The following is a 17,978-nucleotide window of genomic DNA, read 5'->3' on the forward strand; positions in this document are numbered from 1 at the left end:
ATCATGGTTATTGTGATTTCTGGAACTTAATTTAATCAGATGCACACTCACTTTGAAAGGATTTTTTTTCCCCTCCTAGGTAAAGGAAACAACAAGAATGTCAACAATTATCTAAAAAAGTCATTGTAACATGACAATATAAAATAAATGATAACCTTGCCATGAGTTTCTTATGGATTATTCCCTGGTATTACATGCATGTGTTAATGATACCTTAGATAAAATTTAATAAACACACTATTGAATCAGAGTTGCAATTGCTTCTTTTGGAATAGTCAAATTATCAATATTTTAAACACCCACAATTTATTGATTAAATTTATTAATTAAAAACATACGTGTCCCCAAACAAATTATATATACGCCATCTAGCAAAAAATTACCTTGGAAGTATTCTGAGTATCTTAAATAAAGAATCATAATATGGATATTTCCATTTCCATATTTGTACTATAGTTTTAAGACAAACCCAATAACTATTTATAAATATTTGTTTTTCAATGTATGGCAATGCTGTGCAGGTGTATCCTGATGGCTAAGATAGTCACATAATGCTTTTAGTCTCAAGTAAGGTGTGATTGCCATTGTTTTCAGAGATTACTGTTCAGATGATAAAGTTTCAGTGATTGTGCTTGAAAAAAACAACCAGTAGAGTGATTTGGTTGCACATCATTAAATATAGGATATATAGTCATTATCAATTTGTAAAGGAAAGTAGAAGGACTGTGACAATTTAACCAGGAGGGGAAAAAAAAAGACAAAAAGTCATATTTTTAGGACTAATAGTCTTGGTTGAATTAAAACAAAACTATGGAACTGCATGATACATTGTCAGTACGAACATGAATTTTACTCTCAGAACTGCTCAATAAATAAGTAAATTAATGGATAAGCAAATAAATAAATAAAAACTGGGCAATGTCATACAGGGGAGCTCTGATGGTCCTTCAATGGACATCTTTAAGAATACATTGACATTTGTTGTGTCTCAACGGATTAGGCAACTACTGCCTAGAAACAGGGAGTATCATAAAATGATCTTCAAATCTCCCTTCCTTGAAGACTTATTTCTAAAATAACTTCCCAATGTCACTTCCCCTTCAAAACTCAGAAGAAACCAAGCCTAACTCTAAATGTGGTCTTCAATTATATATTCTGTATTCTTTCAAGCACCTATCTTAAGTTTTAATCATGTAAAGCCGATCACATTGCAGCACAAAGTCAAGGAACACTTGTAGAATCAAAAGCACATGCATGGTATGGACTGGCCATTTAGATTTTTTTTTTCTTTCCTTGGCCAAGATCCGACCCTATGTGAAGTGTCTCCTCTGCTAGAAATCCTCCTGGGGAAAATGGCCAGGGAGCTCACCGAAGTTCAGACCTTATTCACCAGAAGCATCGCTTCGAGGTGCCCCATCTTTTTCTTTTCAGCACCTGCTACCAGGCCAAGTGGAAGTGCTGAAGGGACAGTTCCCAGCCCGGCAGGTCATTTCCAGTGAGTGCTCCCAGGAAGACAGCGCCCATCTCTTCTCTGCTACAAACTCCCATTCACAAAATCCGACAAGAGAACTACGGTTCTCCCTGACTCCTTGGAAATTTAGTTAGACTGATGTTGAAACACACCCTCCTTCCCTAAGTGTATAATTATTCGTGGGTGGAGAGCCACCAGGGAGAGTAATAGAGGAGGGAAGAGAAAGAGAAAGAAAAAAAAAAAAAGTAGAAGCGGGTTTTGACCTGACTTCTAAAAACCTTTCTGTTAATCTTCTCTCGTCCCCCTCTCCCATTTTCTAATCCGGAGAATGATGGAGTTATAGGCAAAGGAATGATTCCGGAAATGGAGATATGCCTCTCAAACCTAGAAATGAATGATCCGGGCGATTTGCGTAAAGTTAAATACTCCTCGTCCTAGGAACCCAGCACAATTCACGTTTAAAGGAGGCTGCGTTTTCTCCATCGCGACATAAACAGACAAACATTTGCCTCCAAAGATTAAAAAACCCGGTTCCGGAGTGCGTGCTTGCTGCCCTGTAAGCTGCAGACAGAGATGAGGGGCAAAGCGCTCGCAACCTGTGAAAGTGCCAGCGACTCTCTGAACCCGGTGGCCAGTTCCCTCCCGGCCAGAACTCTTCCCAACCGGCCCTCATCCTTCGTGACTCTGCAAGACACAGGGACTCAGACGTGTGTGGGAGTGCGTGCGAGGGAGACAGGCGAGAGGCGAGAGCGCTCTCCACATGTGTAGCCCTGCATCTCCCCGGTTCATAGCTTGCATTCATTCATATGCATGCAGTGGTTAAATATTTGATCAAAGGTGGAACAGTTATACAGATCAGTTGTATTTTTAATGGGCACGCCTTAAAATAGAGGGTTCGTAAATTGAAAGTGTGGGAAAGCTTCTGAGGATAGTCCCTGTGTCTCTAACCCTTTCTACCCTTCCCTCCCCCATTTCTATTCACCCCCCCCCCCCAAAAAGGCAAGCTTGCAGCAGATTGTAGAAGGATTTGAGTCTGCAGCTAGACGGAAGGGGATTAGGGCCAGAGCGGTGCAAGTTAAATTGTGCAGCATATAAAAAATGGGCGGATTGGTCTCCAGCTCCAGAGGCTGGTACCACCTTCCTTTCTAAAATAAAATCTCTCTGGCATGAAGTCACCGCCTATTTCACATCCGGTTTGCCCTGGGACGTATTACTACTGTCTTGGTAAAGAGAAATCTTTTGTTGTATAGCTGCAGATTGGATATTGGGAAGCAAATTTGGGTGTGAAATCTTCAGCAGAGGAGCACGCAGGGTCCATGATGGCTCAGACCGAGTGAGCGCCAGGCGGAGCGAGGACGCCCCTCGGCTGCCGGCCGGCGCGCCCGGACGCGCGGACTCGCGCTGGCTTCGAGCTCTCCGCGAGCTTCCCTCGCAGACTTTTCCCGGGTCTTGAGCGATCCTGCGCCCAGAAGGGGCCCGAGGTAAGTGCGGCTTCGGACCGCAACATACACAGCTTTGAACGTGCCTTTCCCTAGTTGGAGAGGCAGGAATGCTACAGGAAAAAAGAGAAAGAGGGGACAGGACCAGAGCCTGATCCGGTAGCAGGTAGGAGCAACGAACGTTTTTCATTCAGGGTGAAAACCGCAGCGATCTAGGATTATTATTATTATTATTATTATTATTATTATTATTATTAATCATTATTATTATTTTCTCTTTCTTCTTCTCTTTCCCCCTTTCTCAGGCAGATCTGAATGTATTCCGCGGGCTGGGTGGTGACATGTTGTTTTGGTCTTTTTCTTTTTTGCAAGAGAGAGCTGGATGAGGTGGGGAGGGGCGCTGAGGGGCATCGCCTAAAGTTAAGACGCTGGGATAGAAAACCTGTCTCGAGGCTCCATCCCAGGGAAGGCACTTCCTCCTTCTGGCTGCAAAAATGCCTCTTTTCTCCTTTCCAGTGGACGCAGCTGAAATGCCTTCTGGCGAAGGGGGTCTCTCGCATTCTGAACGCGAAAAACTCAAGTTAGCATTCGATGTGGGTGGCATGGGACATGGGTGTTTGGAGTGTGTGTTTGGTGGGGGTGGGGGAGGTTGAAGGTGGAAAGGGGTAAGGAGGCAGCTTAGCGTTTCTTTTAAACTATTATGTTTGTATTTGCAAGAAACTTTCTTACTCAACAACTCAAGTGCCATGATGGGTTTGTTTTCCTCTTTTTAAAATGTCAGAGGAGGACAAAAAGCTTGCTTTGGGGTTTGGTTTTGTTTCATTTATCCCTTCAGGGATTACCCTTTTTAAAAATAAAGACTGACAAATGTTCATAAGGTATGAGAAGTTGTCTTCCTTCATAAAAGATGTTGAAGATTGTAACAGGGTGAATGATCATTATGCAATTTAGAAATTTAGAAGCAATATTTCAACATAAGGATATTTATCCAATATTTCTTGTCGTATTCAACTCATCTGTGTCAAAAGCAGTCACTAAATTAAGGAAAAACTATGAAGCTCACAGTTTTTATCTCTAGATCTAGACCATTTCACTCTAAATATATTATGTTTCATTGCTTACATACCTGTTTGGAATGGTTTTTTTTTTACTGATGTAAATGATCCTGGAGAGTGTGGAAAGCATCTGTGTAGATGTATTTAAAGGCATATCAAACAATGGAGTGCTTAATGAAAAATACGCTTTAAAAGACTTGCAATCCATTTATCACTGACCGGTCTAAGGAGTGCAGATTCAAGGAAGTGCTAACACATGTTACCCTGAACATTTCTCATATTATGACTGGAATCAATTATAGCACATTAAAAGAAGGTGTTACCATAGCTGCTCCCTAACCAGGGAGTGCACTGATTTTTAAAAACTGACTCCACACACAGATTATAATTTTAAACTCTCTCTAAGCTTGCCATACTCCTCCAATTCCTCCGGCATCCCACTACCAAGTCTAAATTCAACAATCAGACGGTGATTGATTGCACTTCACCTAAGAGGGAAAAGAGATTCCCTTATTCATGCAAAGCAAAGCCCTCCAGCTTCCATCTGGTTGAGATGAAACATTTTCTAGCAGCAACCTGGCAGAATTTGAGAGGGCATAAAAGATATGTGTGGGAATGTCTGTGTGCATTTATGTGAATGTGGTTTGTGTGTGAGATCAGCACATGGCTTGACTATAAAGCGTGTCCTTTAGCTTCACGGAAGCATTAGTGAGCATATTTAACAAGGCAATCACAGGCAGAGAATGCAAGCACGACTTCGGCATTCAACAGTGTGTTTCCTATTTTTTTTTAAAGATAAATGGCAGTTGCTTCTGAAATCAAGGTGCATCTGGAATTCAAAGATGAATTCAGTCATCAAAGCATATTAACCTACCCCGTCACGGTCCCCAAGCATGCTCTGTTGTAGACACCAGCTTCAAATTTTCAATGCACAGTTTAGTTGTGGGAGCTCAAATCAGGAAGGTCTACATTTTCAGATGACAAGCAACAAGAAGAGAGCAATTCAAACTATACTGGAAATATAAAACCTAGAGAAAAAAAAAAAAACCAACTCACAGTTTTGAGGTTGAGCAATATTGTCACCTGAGAGCATTTCAACTTGTGTTCTTTTACAGGAGAAATTAAGACACTGATATATTTCTGAATGGAGAAATGGAAGGGAAAGTGGAGAATGGATGGTCCAGGTTTCCATTGCTTCCAATGAGGTGTCATATTCCAGTGAGGTCATAGCCTGACTTCAAAGCATTCATCTGCACGGCCTCAGTCAGCCCTAGTGGTTATAACCTGATGTTTCTCACAAGAGACATTGATCTCTACTTGTTCCACTTTTCAGCTGCACGAGCCCGCGATGAGGACAAGCATGGGTCTCTCTGACTACCTCTGGGCCTGGACCCTCCTCCTGAGCACACTGACTGGAAGAAGGTGAGGACCCTTTATTTTAAAGCTGCATGAGAATTTCTGTAACTTTTCATTTACTCTTTCAGGGGGAAGAAAATTGTCCTTGGACGAATTCATGACTAAGGGAATTCAAAAAACTTAACTGCCAGAAAATTCCAGCTAAGAATAAAAAAGAGCAGGATGAAAAAATAATCATCTTATTTGCGTGTTGGTTAGAATACACTTAACATGCTTTTGTTAGAGAATGTACTAATTCAACATTTAATTCTTAAATTGAACTTTTTCACTGTTCATTTGTTAACGGAACAAAACACGCGGTCTCCTGATTCATAGAAAAAGTGACCCCAATTCATGTCTGCATACGATGTGAGGTGATTTTTCAGTAAGACAATTTCTAGCCAGTTGGTAAAGACCATAGAGTAACTTGTGACTCTGTGGAAGTGGGAAGTTTAAAGTAATATCTGTAATTTGAAAGTTAAAAGTTTCTATAAATGCATGTGCAGTATGTTTTGAAACTGTTATTTATATAAACAATAAAAGTAGAATCTACAAGACCCGTATTTAAGTGCATTAGATAAACCTGAACTTCTCTATTAAAGTGTAAGTCCTGTGGAGATGAATTATGAGAAAAATTTAATAATATGATTAATCATATTCAAAATATTTGCTAACGATCCAGTCAAGCATATAAACATCTAATAGTAGAAACCATATAAATGACCAAATAGTTCAGATTCCTCTTTATCTACTTCTATATTTTTGTGTAGTCTCTCCTGTGGGCCAAAAGTGTGCCTTAGACATATTATAAAAAGCTTCTAAGAGTCTTCATAATGCAATGAAAAGTGAACCCTTATGAATTAAGGTAGAGAGGTGGAATAATGTGGAAAGATAAGGATTTAGGAGGATTTTTTAAATTGAGACGTTGTCTGTTTTCATTTTTTGCTATTGTATATGGCAAATCAAGACTGCCAGATGAACGGGAAATGCATTATTGCTAGATACTCTTAATCTGAGGAGTTAAATGTTCTTCACTGCTTTGAAAAAATTACATGAAGTGTTACTATCGTAATGACCTGTAGATGGAGTCAGTGCACAGTGTTTTATTACATAGTGGCTCCTCTGGAGTCAAAATCAGGTACTGTAACCGACATTCCTCTACAAATTATACATTCACTTTAGGAAACATTACATTGGCACAAGTGTTTAATAGCAAATAAATAATCTTGATCTTTATCCTAGGGTTATTCTCTGACAATTACAATTGGCCATGGTAAATTAAAACTAAAGAAGACGCATAACCTGATTAGAAAATCACATAACAGAAAGATTACCATTCCAATTGGCATAGCAGAACTGGTTTTCTGGGGGGGAGAGAAAAGTCTCCTAGAATTTTGAATTCCAATGCAAATAATTGGTGAAAACAACATTTTTTTTTTAAAAGGAGGGAGAATTTCCTGCATTTGACATAAGCTGTAAAAACAAAGGGGATGCAGGTAAAGGTAACAGACCACCCCATATTCTAGGAATCATATTAACCATCTAATTGTCTTCTGTCATGTCACCCCATCTCATCTTTTTCCCTCTTCCTATTTTATTGCTTTCTTTAGAGTACTTGGTCAGGCCCTCTTCACAGCCCCAGGTGTGCTAGCATTTCTTTTCCACCTTCATCAAGATGACCTTCCAGTATCCTTGAAAGATGCAGACATGGCAGTTGATTTTGCGACAATGAGCTTTTATAAATAATTGCATTCAGAAAACTATTTTTGCTTTACTGCTGTCATGTAATGAGATGCCCTGGAAGACACAGAGCTCGTTGAAAACTTGATTTCAAAAATTAGTTAAGATGTTTAATTTTGCCAAAGGAGAGTAAACCCTCAATCTGCATGGTATTAATGCTGAACTTGGGAGAATGTAAAATTGTTTCACAGAGAGACAGTTCGTGTATTTCATCTCATGAAGAGCTTTTTGTTAGAATACCTTATTAAATTAAAATTTTATCAGAAAAATGGCCACTGTATTTTGCCAATATAAAATTAATTACTTAAACAATAGTGTTTGTTTTTGAATTGATACTTTGATTGTATTTCTTGCTTTGGTCAAATAAATTAATCTTGATTTCAAATGTTACTATCCTTCTTAGATTGATCAGCAGTATAAATACACAAGAGAGAATCCAAAAGCATATTAAAGAGGAGGCAGGAAAGTGATATTTTTAGGCAGTTTCTTAGTTTATACTGTGTATTTGTTTTTTTTTCTTTTGCTCAAGGTCAGAGCTGTCATTGAAATATATCAGTAAGTGTGATCCATCAGAAGATAGAAAACTCTTCTCTGAAAGGATTTTGGAGGTGTCATCCTAACCATTACATAAAATATGACTTTAAAGAGCATAGGTAATAATGTGATTGATGTGAGAATTATATAATATTTGAACCATTGTGGTCACTATGTGGTTGGAAATCAAAGGCTAGTAATGGTGAGGGATTAAAAACTAGACCTTCACTTAGAAAGACTTAAATAGGGACAATTACACTGATATGAAAGAATGGAATAAAATTTTAGACTAAAAGTTTAATAAAATTGGATTCTAGTTCAAACTCTGCTGACAAATGGCTGTTTTCTTAAAACACTAACCCTGCATTTCAGTTTAATAAACCATAAATTAAGACTGTTGGATCATATCTTTTTCAAGGTAGCCTTTACTTCTAAGACCAGAAATGACAAAAATTCAATTAATTAGAGGTTTGAATAGACAATTATTGGTTCAGAAACCTTAAAAGGAATGGAAATTACACACTGATGTGAACACATAATTATCCTAAGGAATCAGTTTTATCTATTTTTCTCACCTAAATATCTTAAGAGAACACCCAAAACACAAAACATAGATATATATGAAGCGAATAAAAGAAGGGATGTTGGTAGGAGAAATCTTAGGATTACACTACATGGTGAATTAAAACAAAGCTATTAATTATTTTGGTACCTTAGAAATACATTTTTTTTTAAATTTGGGAAGAAGTTTCCCAGGTTTATTTATTTTTTTACTAGTGTGCGTTGATGTTCTTGCTTGCCCAGAGAAGACCTGCATTACAACACTGTGTGAACGCTGAGAATTATAAATGTAAAGAGACAACTCATCTCCTGTAATTTTCCTTCCATAGTTAGAAATATTAGAATTAAAAGCATGTCATCTATGAGAGCAAATAGGAAAAAAATGGTTAAGAATTAAAATATGACCTTTTTTTAACTTTGCCAGAAGAAATTTTCAAATGAAGACTCAATAGAAAGGAAATAGGAAAATCTGAGGATGGCTGTATTTGGAAAAAGGTTTTAGGAGAAATGTATAATTTAGATATTGCTTTATTAATGTTTCTCTCTTTTTTTTTTTTTTTTTTTTTTTCCAGCTATGGACAACCATCATTACAAGATGAACTTAAAGACAACACCACTGTCTTCACCAGGATTTTGGACCGACTCTTAGATGGTTACGACAACCGCCTGAGACCGGGCTTAGGAGGTGGGTAGCATTATTATGTTTTTATTTAAGGGAACACCATCCCTACTGTTGAAGCACTGCTTCCCTCTACATGGTAAAGTAATAGGAATGGCAGCATGCAGTGTAATGACTCATCCTATTTTTTAAAAGACTGCTCAATGTTAATTCAATTTACCATGGTAGTTCCATGCACACACCCATATGTAGTAAAAGGCGGATTTCAAACTTCTCATACTGACATGAAAGAAATGTTACATTTACTTGACAGTCATAATCTTTCCCCATGTAATGATTTGATTTTACAAGGGGAAAAGGAGGGTAATGTTCTCCCTTCCGGCCCAAAGACTGCATCTCCACTTCGTTCAGCTTTGCTATGTCTGCACTGAATTCAAGTGGAATATCTGAATCTACTGCTCTACACATTTATTTTGGAATAGTACATATTGATCCACTATTTTGTGTTAGATTACTCTGGGGTTACCTCTGGGATAAAAGGTGAATGCGATAGATGATAGTAGTTTTGTCTGTTTGCCCACTTAAGTCCTAATTTTCTATAGTATGTATTTTTCTTTATATAGCAATGAATTGGTTTGGCTAATGAATTTCTACTCAGGAAGAACATAGCACTTAATATGATATTTATAACAATAAAAGGAAATAATGTAAGGCATTATACACTTATTTAAATAACCCTTGAATAAGATAATCAACCTATCTTATTTAGTTAAACAAAGACTAATGAAGCCCAAACAAAGTATTGATCTCAGAGGAAAGCAAGTGAAACAAGGAAGGAAATTATTGCTCAAAGTCACATAGGAAACCAAGGTTGGAATCTGTGACTCCCAACTGTAACTTATGCTGCATTGGTTGAAACCATTTAATAGCAATGTCAAAATTACGAGTCAACGGCAATTCTGAGAAATGCATCTCTTCTTCATCTAGACAGCAAAGATCTGCAAGGAATGAGAAGTTTAAGGATCCAGTGTTTGATCTTAAATCTGAATGGTAGCATGGATTAAGAGTCTTTTTTTTTTTTTTTAAATATTTCGGGTAGTGTAATCACACAGATAGGGATCAAGGGTCTGTTTTGAGGCTGCCAACTGCCATTAGTGTCTCAGAGGTTCAAGGGAAACTCCTTCGTCAAAGACACAACTCAGAGATGTCAAAGGTCTTACCAGGTGTCCTTTCTTATCAATCTCAAACATTCATTCTAGGACACGCTATACAAATTCCTTCAGGTTTCTATTCTACCTAGTTTCCCTTTACTAAGTTCTTTGAAAAAAATCTTAAGGAACAAAACGCACTGGTCGCAAATGGAGTGCGTGTGTGTGTGTGTGTGTGTGTGTGTGTGTGTGTGTGTGTGAGAGAGAGAGAGAGAGAGAGAGAGATGTATTCATATAAGGTCTGTGCACATTTAGACATCTGAAGTGATTTCAGGAAAATCGTCCTTGGCTCAGAACATTTGAAATAAATGTCAAAGACTGCAGGTAGGGGAGGATTGTACGAGAAGAAGAAAGTCAGGAGAGTGATAATAACTTTCAAAAAGCTAAGCTTTAAAAATAATAATAAATAAAAAGCAAGACTTTTTAAAGTACTGACGGCATGCATCTGATTTCTTTACTCTTCTTCCTGCTCCATGATATCAATCCTTAGAGGATCAGCAGAATTTTGTAACACATCTAGGAAACCTTGTCTTCATTCTAGTTTAGGAAGTCCCATTTAACACTTTAATATGTGAATATGAGCATCCTCTCCAAGCTCTGTGCATAGTTTTTCAGTTTGATAAACAATTATACACACACACACACACCTTCTTTAATAATCAGTTGAGTGGATGTATTGTCATTTGGAGTGCAAGTAATAAGCCCGAGACTGCTCATTTACACTTAATTATATATAATGACTCGTTAATAAATGTGTATGTTAACTCTTTAATCAAATACAGTGTAAGCAGGAAGCATTTCACCTATTCTCACATGCACACCTAGGTCTTGGAGAGCCACAGACCCTGAAGATGTATAATGCAGACTAAGAATGGGTTGAAAAGCTAATTTTCAAGACTGGAGAGGATGGTAGATTTATTAACAGAAACAACTACATTATTTCAGGCTGCAATTTTGGTGGAATCTATTATCTACTTAATCTCCTCAAAATAACAAAAACAGACATGTATTTAAAGAACAGAAATAGTAGTTGTCTAAAGACAGACAAGATATATTCTTTTTAATGGAAATGGATATAATATGCTACAGTAATAGAGAAGTCAAGGGCTCGGGAAAATTAAAGAGAATGAATGTGCTTTAATCTTTGCTAAAGATGATTTTTCTGACATTTATGGTTCCTGGCAACAGTAATTTTGAGGTTATGATAGACATTAAAACAAATTAAAAAGTAGCTCAAATATTTTCCTCTATGTCTCTTTTATATATCATCCTGGAACACACTGCAATTAAGTCTGATGGACTTGAGATTTATGAAAAAGCTTTAATACGAGCTAACTTAATTTTTGATGTTTTTTGCAGTGCTTTTTCAGTATTAAGGGATATAACGACATGTGTTTATTACAAATATCTCCAGAGTCATTAACACGTTCAAGTTCATTTTGGGAATGCTTATCTCTCTTTAGAAAACTTAATATATTAAACACGGTTTTAAAATGTTTTATAAAACAGAATCTGCTACAGAATTAGACAAAAATGTTAACATCATGATATCTGGATGCTGTAAGTTGAAATTATCTAATACATAGGTGTGCATATATTATATATTTAATTATATATATTTATTAATATACATATATTTCTGCAGAATTATTTAATTTCATTTCTTTACCATAGATTGCTGGTAAGTGAAGTTCCAGTATGACATGCATTCTAATAGCTCTCCATCATAAAGCTGGATTTTTTTTAAACATAATCCATTTGCTTTCAGATGTAAAAACTGCATAGAGGAAATACTTGAAAAATTATCATTAGCTTGTAAGGGGGTAAAAACTTCTTCTTAGTAGATTTGTGATTGCAGCTGGGATAATCTCTTGCAAGAGAAAGGAGCCCACTCTCTCCTTTATTATAATAAAAGTCTGGTTTTTATAAAAATAACATTGTGCAGAAGGCAGGGAAATTTTGTTCTGGATGTCCTCAGAAAATATAGAAATGTGATAAGCTGAGACTTGAAACTAATGTAAGAAGCTCTCGTGTGTGCAAATTCATCATGATCTGTTTTTGAGAAACAGTTACTGTGTCCAAAGGTACAGCATTACTCTTGGGGGATACACACCCTGGATCTAATAACTAAGAGACAGAATATATAACATGGTTCATCCAGATGATAGAAATCCTTTTATAGATATTATAACACTATTCAAAAAGGCTACCTTTTCAAGTTCAAGAGCAATCCTGAGAAAGTGGAAAGAAGAGGGTAACATACAGAGAAATAGCCTGGAAGGGACTTCTTTTAATTGAGATGAAAGTTAAAAAGGACAGAATGAGTGGAATTCTAAGAATATACTCGATTCAGGGATATAAAGAGAAAAACATGTTGGCTAGTGCATATTTTAAGTACAAAGCTAATGAAGAAACCTTTAAATAGACTTGAGCTGAGATAGTCAGTAGCCAGAAAATACACAGCATCATTGTCAGCGAGTGCCGCATTCATTCTCATTTAATATCTCCTTTTTTTTGAGGACGAGGTGTAGAGGGCTGGTTCTTTCTGGCAACCAGGGGCCGAAAATGTTTTTGAAAGGTTCTTGCTTAAAGCGTGGTCACTATAGAACAACAAAGTGGTTGAGGGAGAGGAGGACATAAAATCCAGGGGGAAAAAGGGCAAAATAAGAAAGAAAAGGTGAGAGAAGACAGGAGAACAAAAGAGGGCCTTGAAAATAGGGAGAAAGCATAAAGAAAAAAAGCGAGAAGGCGAAGGAGACCAACGTAGAGACAGTGGTAAAGGAAAGGGATGTGAGTTACGAGGATGGGGAGGCTCAGGTGTTCCCTGATTAATCAAGATTCCTGTTTTCATTTTAAATCAAGACCAAGCAGAACGCTTGCTGAGAAAATCCATTTCCTCAAGGTTTCTCCTTACTGACTGTGATTTTAACAAAGTAAAGAAGCCTGGATTTTCTCCAGCTTCCTCCAAAATTCAAAGAGGCTCTCCCTGAATGGCACCTATCCGGGTAAAGTTTCAGCCACCGTCATATTGGTTTCCCCTGCACTCTGCGAGGCGGGGAGCAGGGCGGTAAGAGCGATCCATAAACATAGATCCAAAACCTCATTCTGAACAAAGTTTTCAGGTTTTTAAGTAGAAGTGATGCCCTTCCAGCAACATCTCTCCCTTCCCTTCTGCCCCACCATATACACAGGCCACACCTCTCTTTCCTCTGAAAGAGTACACGTGTGTACCCATCACGTGACAAGCCCAGATGGATGAGAGGAGAAATGAATAAGCGGATAGGAATGTAGGTAGCGAATGGGCTTTATTTATTCCTGTTGTGCCCTTAACAGATATTTAGTTAAGATTTTCTTCTTTTTCCTGTAAGTGTCACAGAATTTGGGGGAGTTTTGTTTGTTTTAGCTTCTACTTCACTGAAGCTATCAGTTAGATGAATATTTGTAACTGGAATGCAGCCAGGATTTTTCTCTCAAGGTGTTTTAGCACTAAGATAATATTTAACAACCTATGCCTTAATTCTTAATTTTCCCAATTTTGGATTTGTTTAATGCCTGTATGAGACCTTTTAGACTTCCTTTAGCCCAACTGTTGCAAGAGATCTCAGCTTTAAGATAAGAGCATCTCCAACTACGCAAGGAGACTGGGTTGGATATGCGAGCTACTGGCACATTGGTACTGGCTCCTTGCGGAACTGGCTTGGCATCTTGAGGGGTTTTTTTGGTTTTTTTTTAATGTCAAAATAAATAAAGGTGGAATAATAGGTGTGTTCTGGGAAAGAAACAGATTAACTTTTGTGAAATGTTGTGCAACTTGATAAACTTTAGGAGACTAGACTTTGTTCTACCTCAAGACTATATCTGATATTCATGTGATCTTTTATTATTATGTTCTTACATCCTGTGTGATGTTGAGATCAGAGGCAATCATTTTATTCATGTTCAGCTAACTTAAAACACACATTTTCGTGTTCTTATTAAAAAGCCAGAATTTCCAAACTTTAGAGGACAAGTTAACTTTCAATAAAATGAAAAGACTCTAAATTACTGACAAAACCCAAAAACAATTTAAAAGCTTAGACTTATCCAATATTTGTTATTGTTATTGTGATTGTTGCTTTATTTCACTTACCAGATAATGGCTTTTCATATTAGTTTATGAAATTCTACTCTGGAATTCTTCTTTTCGAATTTGCTACAGTTTTATCCAGTGTTTTTAATACAAGGTATGGAACAGATGTTCAGACTTTGGCATAATGCAATCTATTTCCGCTGAAATACTTAGACATTCCATAATTCAGCTGAATTTTAGAGAAAAAGCGGTTACCAAAACCCCAAGAGGAACTGTTAAAATCAACAGAGAACACCTTTTAACCTTTGCTGGCTGAGAAATCCAGTCAGCTCAGGAAGCCAGCTTGTCTAATGAATCCAGCCGAGATGCCCAGAGGAATGTTCTAGCATGTTTAGAAACTTTCTGCCCCCATCTTTTCCTGTTGTGTATAAATCATCTCCCTGATCAGTGCCAGGGATTTCCTAAGATAAAATGTATCCACTGAGACCATGCTCAAGTTATAAAGGTCAAATTATTAGTAAATGTTGCAGTTTTGTGTATGTGTGTGTGTGTGTGTGTGTAGTTACTTTTGACCTTTTTGTTTAATTTCCATTTCCTATCTTGATTCTAGAACCAATGTGGAATATTAAAAAAATATATATTTTTCTGCAGATGATTTTTTTTGCAGCTTTAATCTAAATTCTTTATTTGAAAAAAAAATACTGGAAAGTGTTGTAGTGTTTCTGAGATAAGAATCTCATTGTTAATAGTCATGGACTCTGCTGTTTTGAAAAACTTGAAGTCCTGAGAGGATGCCATATCCTTCCAAGATTATTGAATTATTCTTCTTAAGTAACTAAAATGCCATAATGGGAACAGAAAGATGATGCCTCAAGTGATTGCAGGTTATACAGTTTTTAAAAAAAATTTCTTTGGGGGGCGGGTAATTAGGTTTGTTGGTTTGTTTGTTTGTTTAGGATAGAGGTACTGGGGATTGAACCCAGGACCTCATACATGCTACATGCACTCTACCACTGAGCTATACCCTCCCCGAGGTTATACAGGTTTGATAAACATATACATAAGCCAAAAGAAACCCATTCCTCCAACACAACAATCGCATTCTTCTCTAAAATCCCTCTCCCAATAGAAAGTACCATAATATAAGGAGGGGAGGAGGGAAATTCTCAGTGGAGATGAGACAAATGTCTGCTGTCATAAACTTTTACCTTTTTTCCTAGGAGATGCTTGCATCATTTGAGTTCTTGGTATCTGAAAGCACAAAAGGGTCAGGTTAGACACCTTGAAATGTGAGTTTCTACCCCATATGGAGATTTAGTGGCTGAACATAGCCAAAACTAAGTTGCTCTACATTATCGAGTAGGAGACAAGTGCCAATTATTCTAAAAAAAATTAAGGGAATAGAAATGAAGGGCAAGGAGCAAAAATGTTACTCCCGGCAGACTGGCAGGAAGCTGAAACATTGTCCAATCCAGGAGTATAATTGATGGTTATGTAGGGAGCCCGGGATGTTTTCAATTTCCAAACAAGGCCATTTCAAAGGGGAGTTTTAAGAAATACTTTCTTACGATGACTAATGTTAGCCCATGTAGTCCCCCTATAGCAACTGCCTCTGTGAATTAATAGAAGCAAAGTAGCTTAGAGGAGGCAATAAACCTCCTTCCTAAGTTATGAGTCCACGGAATTGAGCCTAGTGAATATTACCCTGAGTTCCTCAGTAAGACAGCATTTCCAGTGAAAATATGGCCAACGCCATATTAAATAAGTTGTGCTTTTAGGCATTCCTAATAAAATATTACCTGCAATTCTTTACTATTGATTTCTTCTTCCTTTGTTTTTTTTAATTACAGTCACTCTTACAACCCACTCTTCACAGAGCAACAGCTATCTTCTTAAACCACAAGTAGCATTATTTTACTTCATTACCCAGGCTTCTTACTGCAGTAGAATAAAGGTCAACCGCTTCTCTAAGAAAAGATGCTTGTTAGGTGTGGCCCCTTTGGCTTCTGGAGTGTCATCTTGTACCATGATGATGGGCATCACAAGGCTCCAGATATACTGGACTTTTTGTTTCTTAAACATAACACATTTATTCTCAACTCAGATCTTTCATTATTCTTCCCTCTCCTTGAGATGTCTTTCCCTGGGTCACCGAATTTTTTTCCTCTTTCAGGTCGCAGTTCAAATGTCATCTCTTCAAAAGACACTCTTTCAGAACATTTATAATGATCTGATATTAATTAGTATGATTTGTGCATATGTGTTTGTACCTATTTTTATTTACCTACCTATCTATCTATCCTATTTACCTAAAACTATGGGGTACGCTATAGAAGAACAGTAATGATTGCACTTTTGTTCACCCATGTTTTGTTCACCTGTTACAATTACCTAGATCAGTGCCTGGCTGACACATAGAAAATGCTCAGTAAACATTCATTGACTGAATTAACGTACCCAGCAAATACATCTCAAAGTGTTTTTGGTGTCACAGTCTTATGTGACCCTCACTCCAGTGCAATGGAGTTGACTGTGAAGGTATCATTTCTTCACCGAAAAAGTGGCAAAACAGACTTTTAGATTAAAAGATGATCCCTGAAATCATGCAACCTGTTCTCCAAGAAAATCAGAGTTAAAACCCAAGTGTTTTGACTCTTAATCCAATGTGCTTACTACTTACTATACTACACCGCTTTTCTCATTTTCTGCCTCGAGCACTAATCATCTTTTTGAATTATCACTTGGAAACATCTGTTACTTAAATACTTATCAGCAGGGTATCAACATGGTAGGAAATCCCCAGTAAAAAACAGATCTATTGCTGCCTAGCTGTTAGATCTGTTAGGAGTACATAATATAGTATGTATGTATATATGTACACATATGTGTGTGTGCTTGTGTGTACATATATGTGTGTGCTCATCTATGCTGTATAAACAGCATATATGTTAATACCTATCTTTGAAGAGTGTGCTTGTTTAAAGACTGACTTTAATTTATTATCAAAAACTTCAGTTACATTGATGTACTATCTTAAGATATTCCTAAACACTGTAATAATAAATATCATCATAACAATACCATTTTATATCTCTATTCCATGTTGAGCCCTTGAAAATTTGAACATGTGTATACAGTTATACTAATTTCAAAGAATCTGCTGATTCTTTTTTTATATTGGACAGAGAAGGATTATTGTGACAAAAATATTTGATTGAAAAAAATTTGCTTAGTCTGCCCTATGAACATTTCTTCCAACTGAGTTATTTTAATTGATTTCCATTTGCAGACAATTTTCTCATTATATAAGAGGTCCATTCATGTTTAACCGTGGCTAGGTGTGTCATCTTCCTAGCTGAATGTCATTAGAAGTTCCTGACTCATCTGGTTTGCTCTTAAAATAGAATATTTTTGAAGGATAAAAATACCTTGACTTTTCCTCATGTGATCCATAGAAAGGCCTTGAGTGCTTTCTAGGTATTTCTAATAACACTTTAGAGCCTAATGCTAAGTCAGGAAAATCTAGTATTAGAACATAGCATTTAAATCCCAATGATTTAATGTTCCTTAAATTATAAATGATATATATATATCTTCCCCTCCAATGGGGATTTCGTATTGGAGGTGAGGGGGAAGATATGACAAAGTTTCCCAGAATAGCATAGTCATTTACCAACAATCTAAAAACAGCAGAGGGAAATAAGACCCTATATTTGGCAAGTGGATAGCTCGCTTCTTGAGAGCATTTTATTATGCTAGACAAAACAGATTGGTGGCTCCTAAAACAACTGGAAGCCGATGTCTGTTAAGCCAGCTCTCTTGGGGAGGTGCCATGAAGTGCAATAATTATGCCCTCCCCACACTCAGGAAATAGATCATAGTGATAA

At 37.1% G+C, this 17,978-nt stretch overlaps 1 protein-coding gene across 2 annotated transcripts in view; it reads left to right on the forward strand.

Moving 5' to 3' along the window:
- Positions 1 to 2,529: 2,529 nt before the first annotated feature.
- The window catches only part of GABRA1 (gamma-aminobutyric acid type A receptor subunit alpha1), a 54,374-nt gene continuing 38,925 nt past the window's right edge, over positions 2,530 to 17,978 (forward strand). Inside the window, exons 1-3 of one of the 2 annotated variants that reach the window (XM_031437742.2) lie at positions 2,530 to 2,952; positions 5,299 to 5,387; positions 8,768 to 8,880. In XM_031437742.2, the coding sequence (XP_031293602.1) occupies positions 5,314 to 5,387; positions 8,768 to 8,880 (187 nt within the window). In that variant the 5' untranslated portion in view covers positions 2,530 to 2,952; positions 5,299 to 5,313. Of the gene's footprint in view, positions 2,953 to 3,000; positions 3,077 to 5,298; positions 5,388 to 8,767; positions 8,881 to 17,978 lie in introns of those variants that run through there. The other variant, XM_031437741.2, reaches the window with a different exon arrangement.

Source organism: Camelus dromedarius, chromosome 27, assembly GCF_036321535.1.
Source record: "Camelus dromedarius isolate mCamDro1 chromosome 27, mCamDro1.pat, whole genome shotgun sequence".
Classification (NCBI taxonomy): Eukaryota; Metazoa; Chordata; class Mammalia; order Artiodactyla; family Camelidae; genus Camelus; species Camelus dromedarius.